The sequence below is a fragment of the Cannabis sativa genome, chromosome 8, assembly GCF_029168945.1.
Source record: "Cannabis sativa cultivar Pink pepper isolate KNU-18-1 chromosome 8, ASM2916894v1, whole genome shotgun sequence".
In the NCBI taxonomy this organism is placed as follows: Eukaryota; Viridiplantae; Streptophyta; class Magnoliopsida; order Rosales; family Cannabaceae; genus Cannabis; species Cannabis sativa.
Window position 1 is genome coordinate 34,063,825 of NC_083608.1, and position 12,873 is coordinate 34,076,697.

The 12,873-nt window shown below is 30.6% G+C and overlaps 1 protein-coding gene across 1 annotated transcript; it reads left to right on the forward strand.

Moving 5' to 3' along the window:
• Positions 1-2,971: 2,971 nt before the first annotated feature.
• Positions 2,972-11,004, forward strand: LOC115701001 (heavy metal-associated isoprenylated plant protein 16). The gene is made up of 3 exons (XM_061102837.1): positions 2,972-3,111; positions 10,180-10,258; positions 10,343-11,004. Exons 1-3 carry the CDS (start codon positions 3,106-3,108, stop codon positions 10,630-10,632), a joined length of 375 nt encoding a protein of 124 aa, XP_060958820.1. The 5' UTR covers positions 2,972-3,105; the 3' UTR covers positions 10,633-11,004.
• The last annotated feature ends 1,869 nt before the right edge of the window (positions 11,005-12,873 follow it).

The window sequence follows — 12,873 nt, forward strand, 5'->3', positions numbered from 1 at the left end:
TAAATCTGATGTTCTTTCATTATTCCTCAATTTTTTTCTCTCATTGCCACTTAATTTTCAGTCAACATTAAAGTTGTTCGTTGTGACAATGCTAAAGAGCTCAATTTAACAGCCTTTTACGTTACCAAGGGAATTTCAATCAATAATTCTTGTGTTGGTCGTCCTCAACAAAATTTTGTCGTTGAGCGAAAACATCAACGCATATTAAATATTGGTAGAGCATTATTATTTCAATCTCATTCATCCTTACTTTATTAGAGTCATGTCATTAATACTGTTGTTTATCTTATAAATCTTACTCCATCTAAATTACTTATCAAAAAAACTTCCTTTGAGATACTTTATAACAAAGCTCCCAACTATGATCACCTCAAAGTCTTTGGTTGTCTTGCCTTTGCTTCGACATTAGAAACCAAACGGCACAAGTTCTCCCCAAGATCTCGACCTTACATTTTTATAGGTTACCCCCTAGTATGAAAGCTTATAATCTTTTAAATATTGAAACTCAAGAAATCATTCAATCTAGAGATGTTTACTTTCATGAAGATATTTTTCCACTTTCTGAAACTACATCTCCCAAATCTATAAATGAATTATTCTCACTTTCTTTGCTACCTTCTATAGGACAGTCGCATACTCCCTCTGAGGACATTTCACCTGTTCCCAAACATGATGACACTTCATCCTCTAACAGTTTGCCTGTCACTAACACTACTCCTGATGAAGTACCATCCACACACAGGAACATATCAACTACTTCTCCTATCACTTCCACAATGGGAAGAATTTTATCTAAACTTAAACGTCTTTCTGATTACATTTTGTAATACCACTGCTGCTTCTTCTACTGCTCACACTATTAATAAGTATTTGTCTTACAATAGGTTAACACAACACTTTCGAGAAGCAGCTCTTGCTGCCCATACCTTTGTAGAACCTACCAGCTACAAAATGACAGCAAAAGATCCCATATAGCAAAAAGCCATGGATACTGAAACTGATGCTCTTGAAGCAAATGACACTTGGATTGTTGCCACTCTTCTTGATGGCCACCATGCCATTGCATGCAAATGGGTATACAAAATCATATACAATGTTGATGGCTCCGTTGATCGATGTAAAGCACAATTGGTTGCCAAAGGTTTCAATAAAAAAAAAGTATTGATTATCTTCACACTTTTGCCCCTGTTGCAAAGTTTAATCCTTAAAACTTATGCTCGCCATTGCGGCCATTAACAATTGGTCTCTGTACCAACTTGATATTAACAATGCCTTTCTTCATGGTGATTTAAATGAAACTGTCTATATGACACTCCCGAAAGGGTACAAACCCAAGGGACAAATCCCCCCAAATGTTGTTTGTAAGTTAACCAAAAATCTTTATGGCTTGAAACAAGCCTCTAGACAATGGTACACAAAACTTAGCAATTATCTTCTATCCACTGGTTTCACTCAGTCTCTCTCAGACCACACCTTGTTCATCAAAAATGATAAAGGCATTTTTCTCGCCATATTAATATATGTTGATGACATTGTGATTACCTCTAATAACAATGATGATGTTACATCTTTTAAATAGCAACTTCACTTTGTGTTTCAGCTTAAGGACATGGGTCCTTTACGTTTTTTCTTGGGATTGGAGATTGGTCATTCTTCCTCCGGGATATCTGTCTCTCAACGACCTTTCACCCTTCAACTTTTGACTGACACAGGTTTTTTAGGAGCTTCTACTGCTCCCACCCCAATGGAATCATTCGCCTCTCATCCGATGTTGAAAAACCATTAGAAAATCCAAAAAATCTACCGCAGCCTCATTAGTAAACTCATTTACTTAACAATTACACGACCTGATATCTCTTTTGTCATAAACAAACTAAGTTAATTTCTATCCAATCCGAGGGCTCCCCACCTCACTGCTGCTTATAGAATACTACAATATCTTAAGGGTACCTCTGGCCAAGGGCTATTTTTTTACTGAGCATCTTCCACTAACTTATCTGCTTATGCTGAAACTGATATGTCAAACATAGACTTTCATCTTAAAAAAATTTCAGATGCTGATTGGGCTTCCTGCATTAACACTAGAAGGTCCGTTTCGGGCTACTCTGTTTTCCTTGGCAGATCACTTATCTCTTGGAAATCAAAAAAGCAGTCCACTGTTTCTCGTTCTTCCGCTGAAGTTGAATACCGGGCTATGGCTTATACCACTTGTGAGATCACCTGGCTTTTGGCACTACTTCGAGACTTTGTCATCCATCACAAAGATCTTGCTATCTTTTATTGTGACAACAGTGCCGCCATCGACATCTCTGAAAGCCCTGTATTCCACGAACGCACAAAGCATATCGAGATTGACTGCCATGTTGTTCGAGATAAGATCCAAGAGGGCACACTAAAGCTGATTCATGTCACCACCAAAAACAGCATTGCTAACATCCTTACCAAGCCTCTTTTTCCAGGCTATTTTCACACTATTGTAACAAAGATGAACTTAAAAAATATATATGTATCATCTTGAGAGGTGGTATTAGAATTAGCTGGCCCATATTAGTATTTGATGGCCCACTATTTTTCGGCCTACTTTATTTCATGGACTGCCTTCTCCTTGGCCCCATATATACATCATTTTGTAATGACCCAAGGTCACTTTGGCATTTCTGCCGTTGACAAGCAGCAGTAACATAAAAGACACTTTTCATCTCTATCAGTTTTAAGTTTTATGTGTCATTTTCTGTTAAAAATAAAGGTGCTGTAATTATTTTAGTTGGGATCCTACTGTTTTTATTGCTCAACTTTTAAGCACCGTGTGGGGAATATTATCACATATATTACGATATAAAAAATATAATACAATATTCTTGGTAGTTTCGAGAGAGGAGATAACTTGGAAACTATAGATACTGGCCCCACTTTAAGTTGACGCGAAGACCCCCTTGACTCTTGACTTTTTACTCTCTATCTTTTCTACTCTCTTCACTATAAATACACTACTAGCTACCACAATATAACTCACAAAACCAGAACTAGCAAATTCAATATATCTATAACAATATAAATCTCTCTTTCTTTGTTCCAAAAATAACAAGAAAACCAATCACCATCGACATGAAGGTACAAATAAAGCTTAGTATCGAAATTCCAATTTGTATTTTTATGTGTCGCGTGTAATTCTGATTTTTATTCTGTAAGAATATTTTTTATTTAAGGAAATCTATTTCTATATAAAGAAATAAATTTCTATTTAAGGAAATAAATAAATAATTGATTTTCTGATAAATGAATATTTTATATTCATTGAATCTGGACAAAATCAATTACGTAATATTCTATATATGGTCAGATTTCTATATTCATTACCTGATTTGATTTCCTGAATTAATTGTCAAAATATTCTGACAATTAATGTGGCGCGAATGCGATGGAGTATCTCACCTATAAATATAGGGTCTCGGTCCCCGAGCTCCTCACTCATTCTGTTCATAACAGCAAATTCCATCTAAAGAGAGTTGAGAGAGCGAGGAAGCCCGATTACCCATGGTAGTCAATTTCCTTTGCAGATCAAAGCTTATGTGGGTTTGAAGCTCAAGAATCAATGGCTGGAGGTATTTCGATCCTTAAATTATAGTGCATATATGTTTGATTAATTCCGCACTTTATACTTAAACATATATATTTCAGTTTATACATATAAATGTCTAACAGTTGGTATCAGAGCGGTTTTTATCTCTGCCTTGATTTTAGTTTGAGTTTCATATATATATATATATACTCGTATATACAGTGTTTATATATATATATATTTAATTCAGTGTTGATATATATATTTATTTTCGTTGGGGTATATATTTATATATTCATATTCATTCAATCCCAATTATATATATACATATATATTTTCATACATATATACTTGTTTATTCATTCAGTTCATATATATATATTCATATACATATATATATATATATATTTTTTCTTCATTTCATTACGTATATATGTTGTATATATATATATTATTTATATATCTAAATGCTATATACAAATATATACATATATACATTTCATGTTTATATATATATACATACAGTATTTTTATTTTTCTGTATATATATGTATATATATTTATATATATATTGTATATGTATTAATACATTCATATATTAATATAGATTGTTCTAAGCATGAAAATCCACTTTGAAAAAACAAAGAAATCTCAAAATTATTTTTCAGAAAATTTTGGTGATTTTTAAAGTCTTTGTTTTATGTATTTTCGATGCATAAAATCTATATGAATGTCTTAATTTTTGCATTTAGATTCATGTGGAATTGATTTCATGATTTTTGGAAGTTTAAGGAAATTTTATCATGTCGCTTATGGCAGTGTATTTTTCAAAAAAAAAAAAAAAAAAAAGGGAAAAAAATTTCGATTTTTTTTTTATATATTTTTTTATTTATTTGGAAATATAAATTATTCTCCTATTGTTAATTTAGTCAATAAATTACATTCATTAATTTCCATTTTTAATTTAATACATATATTTAGAATTAATATGTTATTTAGTATAAACTGAAAATGGAAATTTGTTTTAATATGGTAATTAATTACATGATTTATTTAGGCATGTAATAATTGTGCAATTTGTATAATTGTGCATTTAATTATTTATTACCAAATTTATGTAATTTATTGTTTAAATTAATAAAATTTGAAAAATACGCCATTAAGTATAGTCTTTAATTTTGCATTTAATTCATTCCATATAATTAATTGTACTAATTTGTATAATTACCTTATTTATACAAATTAATTATTAGTATAAATATTTAAGATATTATATGGTCATAAATGCATAATTAATTATATATTATGGAATTAAGCATTTAATTTATTATCATACAATAATTGTATTAATTTGTATTTATTTGGCAAATTTATGTTTAATGCAATTAATTTAGATTTGTATGATTTAAATGCTATACATAAATTCCTTTTATAGTGCTAGATATATTTAGAAATATTCAAACATTAAGATAGGTTGAATATTTTATATAGCACATTAAGTTTCATAAAACTTCATAAAATATTCATAAAACTTCCTAAAATGAATAAAATATGAATAAAATGTAAGTAATTTTGTGGTTTGACATAAGAAAACATGAATTTGGGACAAATGCTCATATCTAGAACGGTTTTTAATGATCTTCGGACGACCACACTAGGAGCATTAATCTCAGTGATTGTCTACTATGTTAATAACGAAATTACTTTTAGGTAGAGCCCAATACCTAATGTCAAAGTGAAAATATAATTTTATATAATTAGGGAGTAGCCACAGCATCCTTATTTGTATAAAATTATATATTAATTAAAATTCACCTTAATGGACATAACTTGTAATTAATTATATAGGTATAATAATTTTACCCCACAGGGATTTTATTATATTTGTATAATTAATTAGGATAATATGTTAAATTAAATTCTCTTAATTTACCCCACAGGGAGTTATGGGGATTTAATTTAATAGTGTTATCATAAATTTAATTAAAGATAGATAATAAACCTTCATTTTCCAAAACTAATTGTTTAATTAAATCTATCATAAAGTTCATCTAATTTTATTAAATTTAAAATTTAGCCCACAGGCAATTTTGGATTTAGTAAAATTTTAATCTTCAGTTTATACTTTGGTGTCTAGTGAACCACATAATTTTAAATAATTAGGGAGTAGCCACAGCATCCTTAATTATATAAAATTATATATATTAAGTGGATTAAGATCACATAATGGACATGAATTATGTGAACATAATAATCTTACCTTACAGGGATTTTATTATATTCACATGATTAATATGTTAAATTAAATTCTCTTAATTTATCCCACAGGTAATTATGTAGATTTAATTTAATAATTTTATCATAAAGTATAAAATTTTGAAACATTTATAAATAATTAAGTGTTTCATACCTTTCATTAAGATAGAAATATTAAACTTTAAGTTTTTCATAAATTGTGTAAATCTATCATAATCTACATCTAAATCTAATCTTATTAAATTAAAAATTTAGCCCACAGGCAATTTTTGTTTAATAAGATTTCATATTTAAGCATGTTTATTCATTGGTAAAAATATGATTCATTTAAACCTCAAAACTATATATGTAATTTTATTACATCACTATTCATAAATTTCTTCCATACCAGTAGAAATTTCCAAAAATTTACTCTGATAACTTAATCTAAAATGTACAGTTTTTACTGTATAATTAAGAAAAATAAATCACACTTAATTATCACCAATAAATTTTAATTTATTGTGTATGAATTCATTCTAATATAGTTAATGTGATTATTAACACATAGTGGATTATTTTAGATTGTTATTCCACATTCATAATTTCTTGGTTTACAAATAAACCTAAGAAAGTCAGTAACTGTGAGCAAATCTTATCCACAGACAAGATAAGTTCTCACATTTAGAAGTTTAAGGAACAAGCAATATAGTAGTGACTTTGTTTTAAAATTAGCAAAGATCTTTATGTTCCAAGCTTCTTTTGAAACTTGATTTAGACATATTTAAAGGTCTTTACTATAAAATGATGTCACTCATAAAGATATGCAAGTTCAATCTGACAATAAGAAATGTGTTATTAATAAGAATTCTTCTACATTATAGCACCAAAAATTATGGAACTTATATCCATGAATAGAATAAATGTTAGTAAATGGTGGGGATATTCATTACACTTGATTTTACTAACTTTATTTAGAACTTGTGTGAAATTCATTAAGAATATGTATTCCAACAAGTTAAAATCGGTGCATATTAGAATTCTATCATATTAGAAATCATACAAGTCAATTAATTTTGAAGACATGGACTCAAATTTTGCATCTCTTTTTTAACGATTACTCACATAAATTATTTTTCTACAAAAGTATAGATTTATATGTTTCAAAGACATTTAAATCTTAAGTAGAGAAATAGTGCATTTTGCATATTAAGATAGTGAGATCAATTATAAAATGGAGAATACTACATTAAAATTCACGAGTATGGATAAACTCCCAGTCCATTTGCAAAGTTTCTTTAAAAGCATGGGTTCATTGCCCGATACATATGCTTGGTACACCCAAATTATAGTGTGTAACAGATTTAAGAAACTAAGCATTTTTTGGACATGGGGTGGAGCCTACATAGCAAACTCCAATCTTTCCTAAATCTTTGTCTATTGATTCTCAACAATGGGGTGTACATATCGAATCGTGTTCTAACCAAAGTTGTTTCTCAAACATATTTTGAGTTGTGATAAGGTTGAAAACCGACTTGATGACATGTACACATTTTATAAATACCCATATATAGTTAGAGTACAATTGTCAAAGAAAAGATCTGGGCCCTAAACCATAAATGAGCATATTTCATTTGAAAAGCTATAAGGTTTAAGGGTTACATATTTTATTATCCATCTCACAACACTAGAACTGTGGAATTAAGAATTGACTTGATCAGTGGGAGTGATCAATCTAGGAACCTAGTTTCTAAGAAAGATCATTCATATTTTCTCAAACTTCCACCTCAAGTGCTAGATTAATTATGATTCACAACAACCCTTAAGGTTAATGGTTATTGAGAATTCATAACTAATCATTAATAATCTACAAGTCATTGATAAAATTCTAATAAGTTATGTTATTTAGTAATTGCTTATAATAACATGTATATTGAACCATTTGCTCTTTTAAGAGTTTGTTGGTCCATCCTTAAGATGACTTATTAGAACAATAAGATCAATGTTTTCTAGTGATTACATTTTGTACAATAAGAGTTCAACTACAATATTAATTTGAGACATAAATTAAATTATAGAATGATAAGGAATTGAAGTTGTAGTACAATATGCCATGAATGAAGAAATGAATATCTTAAAGAGTAATAAAGTTTATCTTTAGTAAAGTTGCCTAATGGGGTGGAGAACATTAATTAAGCATAGATTTTTTCCACCAATAATATTCATTAGGCAACATTGAGAAACATAAAGATATAAAAGAATATTCATTACTAAGAAGTTCATTTTGAACTAAGAATCAATAACAAAGGAGATTTACATTCTCACTTGTTTTTATAAATGATTCTATTATAGACCTTGGCATTTGTTGCTTGTTTTAATTCATTAATCAATTCCAAATAGTGAACTAGAGGAGAAGGTATATAGGCCATAAAGATTTTTCTCTAATAGTGGTGAACATATGCAAGCTTAAAGTGTCTACTGTAGATTAAAACAAACATCTCACAAATTGGTATTAAATCATCTTTTCCTTTAGGTTTGAAAAGAGAATTATGGAAATAATTATATACCGGAAAGGTTAGTGGGAGTAATATTTGTTTTATACGTAGACAATATGTTACTTGCAAATGATGATAAAAGTTTTCTATATGAGTTGAAATAATTCATATCTCAAATTATTATTTTGAGATAAGGAATATAAATAATATATATATATAATTTTAATTAATTAGAGAGTAGCCACAGCATCTCCGATTAAATAAAATTATGTATTATTCATACGATATAACTTTTATCTTTAAGTGTGATAAATTCAACTCGAACCAAAGCATACGAAAAATGATGCGGAGTGAGAATAAATTAAGAACATTCATTTGCTTCTATTTTAGAAGCCTAATGTATGCCTAAAAGTACGAATAAGACTTTGCATTACATTTGTTTCGGGATCGTTAAGTAGTATCGAATAACTAAAGTTAAGACCACTTTATTCTTCATACAAAGTGATTAGGTGTCTTTAAGATACTGAAATTATATTCATACATATTTTGTTAAGATGAATTGACCATCCGGAAATATAGTTAACCAATTAGATTCTAACGTACTTCTTGGTTGTATTGATTCACGTAAATCAATATTTTATTACGACCTTAAGATTACCAGTAAGTTATATTGTAGAGAATCTTGATTGCTATTTCCACTATAGAAGTCAGATTCATTTATTGTTTTGAGGATACATCTCGTATGATGTATTATAGAGTTTCATAGTAGGCCTAGAGTTCAGAATTACAGTTTCATTAGGCCATTAAGAAAATTTTGCGATAAATTCAGCTACAATATTTATGGCTAATAACTCTAAGAGTACTGGTCGAAGCTAGCATATCGACATTAAGTATTTAGCCATAAAAAGGCGTGATAAGTGGTCATTAATCACGCAAACTGAATTGGGTCATCGCATAGATCCTTGACTAAAGGCATGCCGCAACACAAATTCAAGGATCATAAAGTAAAGATGGGATTCAGTTAACCCATGTGCAGTTTTTTTATTTGTACAACCAAAAATTATTTAATGAAACTCTAATTTCGATATTTTCTCATATTTATGTGCACCTTAATTTCATCTGAGAAAATTATCGTAAGAGGACCTGAATAAACATAAGGGTTAGGGTTTATTCACTTAAGTACATTGCCACATAAAGTACATTGTTATATAATAAATATATCGTAATACATGGAAGATAATACTCGACTTATAATGAGGACATGTCGCTATGATTCGTATGTTTATTATATAATGAGGAACGTTTGGGTTTGAATGTTTTAGTCTAAATGCTGACCAAGTGGGAGAATGTAAGAATATTTTTTATTTAAGGAAATCTATTTCTATATAAAGAAATAAATTTCTATTTAAGGAAATAAATAAATAATTGATTTTCTGATAAATGAATATTTTATATTCATTGAATCTGGACAAAATCAATTACGTAATATTCTATATATGGTCAGATTTCTATATTCATTACTACGATTTGATTTCTGAATTAATTGTCAAAATATTCGACAATTAATGTGGCGCGAATGCGATGGAGTATCTCACCTATAAATATAGGGTCTCGGTCCCCGAGCTCCTCACTCATTCTGTTCATAACAGCAAATTCCATCTAAAGAGAGTTGAGAGAGCGAGGAAGCCCGATTACCCATGGTAGTCAATTTCCTTTGCAGATCAAAGCTTATGTGGGTTTGAAGCTCAAGAATCAATGGCTGGAGGTATTTCGATCCTTAAATTATAGTGCATATATGTTTGATTAATTCCGCACTTTATACTTAAACATATATATTTCAGTTTATACATATAAATGTCTAACATATTCTTCATTATGAATTTCGTGCAGCTAAATGTGGTGATCAAGGTGGCACTGGACGACAAGAAGTCCCGCACCAAAGCCATTAAGACTGCAGTCGGAGTTGATGGTAATTAATAATACAAGATCAATCACTTTATAATTATTACTAACAAGAAATAAATTATTAATTTGATTTTGATGGAATGATCAGGAGTAACACAGGCAACACTTCAGAATGAGAAGAACCAAATAGAAGTAACGGGAGAAGATATCGATGTGGTTTTGCTGACCACTCTGCTACGGAAGAGCTTGAAATATGCGGAAGTGGTGAGCGGGAGTCCCATTGATAAGAAAAAGGAAGAAGAGAAGAAGAATAATAATGAAGTAGTTGGTCAACTGATTTGGCATCCTTACGTGACCACAGCGTCGTATTACCAGATGCCTGATCCTGGATACGTCTCCTACCACCACGACCAACCCTCCTCTTGTTCCCTTATGTAATTTTTTTTAATTATTAATTATTATTATTTTTTAGAGAAGGGATCCATCCAAACAAGAGACAGAAGACAAATGGGTCGTACTTTTAGCCTAGTCACTAGTTAAAATTGGTTATATAAATGTTGAGCTGAAGATTATTTAAGGGTCATTGGTTTTTCAATTCGTTAAATTCACAATCACACGTAGTATTCTAAAATCCAACTATGCTCTTTCAACTATATACGTCCCTCTTTTCTGTATTTTTCTTGTTTAAATGGGAAAATTTATATTAGTGTCATAATGTGTAGAATGTAGAGCAAGAGTTGTATTTTGCTTTTTTTTTTTTTTTTTGATAATATGGACTTGGTATATATAATATAATTTGCTTTCATTTAATTTAATAGTGCAAATTAATTCTTTAAAACTATACCATAATTAATATATATTTTTTTTAATAATTAATTTTGAATATATATATTTTTTTTTTGAGTAAAACAATCGCTTCATTAAAAACTATCATCCAAAACTAAAGATGAAACAAAAACAGGAAGATTATCCAAATAACTACGATTGCCCCATAACGAGAAGATTGCGCCAACATATGCGCCACCTTATTAGGAGATTGCTTGACAAAATTCAAAGAAAAAGAACATAAACTATTAATAATAACCTTACAATAAGAAATCACACAGCCATATGGAGAGACCATGTGTTTGTTATTCTTCAAATCTTCAACCACGTTAAGACTATCAGAATTTAGAATCACATTAGACCATTCATGATTCATAATCCAACCTAACGCTTCTTTAATTCCCAGAGCTTCAACTACATGTGGTTCATGAATACCATCTTTGCTACCACACTTTGCTTCTAAAACCACACTCTTAGAATCACGAGCCACACAACCATAGCCAAACTGCCTACTCTCAACAAACACAATTCCATCAACATTAACTTTGATTTTAAAATCAGTCGATTTCGTCCAATGCTCAACCGCAACCCGGCAAAACTCAAGGTTGGTAACTGTGGACATTTTTTAAGCATTACTCCACTCTTTAAAGTTTAGTTTAGCTAATAGAACCACATCTATAGTACTCGGCAGTTTTTCATTCCACACCAGCTGATTCCAATGATGCCAAATCGACCAACAGGTCATGGCTGCCTTAATAGTTTTGCCTAAACTCCATCTACTTAACCCATCTTCAAACCAACCCGAAAACAACATAGCAGCAGCACCTACTGTTGCAACCCAAGTACTTCTCCAACATTTTTGAGTAAAGAGGCATCTAACCAGTATGTTAAGAATTGTTTCAAGTGCACCTTTACAAACAGGACAACAAGGATCAATATTCACATGTCTCCCCATTAACAGAAAGCAAGTTGGGAGATTATTAGATCATGCTCTCCATAGAAAGTTTAGCACTTTTAGGGGTAATTTCAAGTTTCACAATTGCCTCCAAAAGCCTAAGTTATCACTGCCGCACCAGTTACCTTTCAACTTTTGAAGCATATTACATGTTGTTTTGAGAGAGAATATGACAAATCTCTCCTTATACCAAAACCACGAACCTTGAACATTTTCACTAATCGAAACGTGCCATATCAACTCCATATCTCTTATAGTAAGAACATCTGCAATCACCTCTTTGTCCCAAGCCAAACCATCAGTAGTCATGAGCGAACTTATATGTTTATCAATCAAGGTAGGATGATTAGATTCAATGTAGGGATTGGCCTTATCAAGAAGCCACGGGTCTCTAAGAATACTAACATTAGTTACATTACTGATACTTCTCCTCACTCCTCTCTTCACCACATCTTGTGCTTCGATGACGCTCCTCCAAATGTAGCTTGGATTATTACCCAAAGTTGCATTAAGAAAACAACCATTGGAAAAATACCGAGCCTTAAAAATTTGACCAACCAAACTTGATTTGTTGAGCAAAATTTGCCACCGTTGCTTGGCCAAAAGAGCTAAGTTGAAATCATGAAGGTCACGAAACCCCAAGCTACCATTCTCTTTCTTCCTTGTCATCTTCTCCCAACTCATCCAATGGATACCATCTTTATTAGTAGTCTGCCACCAAAATTTACTAGTGATGCGCTCAATTTCATGGCAAGTACTAATTGGTAGTAAGAACACATTCATAGTATAAGTAGGGAGCGATTGCACAACAAATTTAATGAGAACCTCTTTACCTACTTTTGAAAGATCGTTGTTATCCCAAGAATGAATCCTCTTCTGAACTTTGTCTTTTAAGAAGC

Bases quoted from the DNA above. Each gene is read 5' to 3' on its own strand.
- LOC115701001 (XM_061102837.1), top strand. The intron at 10,259-10,342 runs GTAATTAATAAT...TGGAATGATCAG, and splicing joins GACTGCAGTCGGAGTTGATG to GAGTAACACAGGCAACACTT.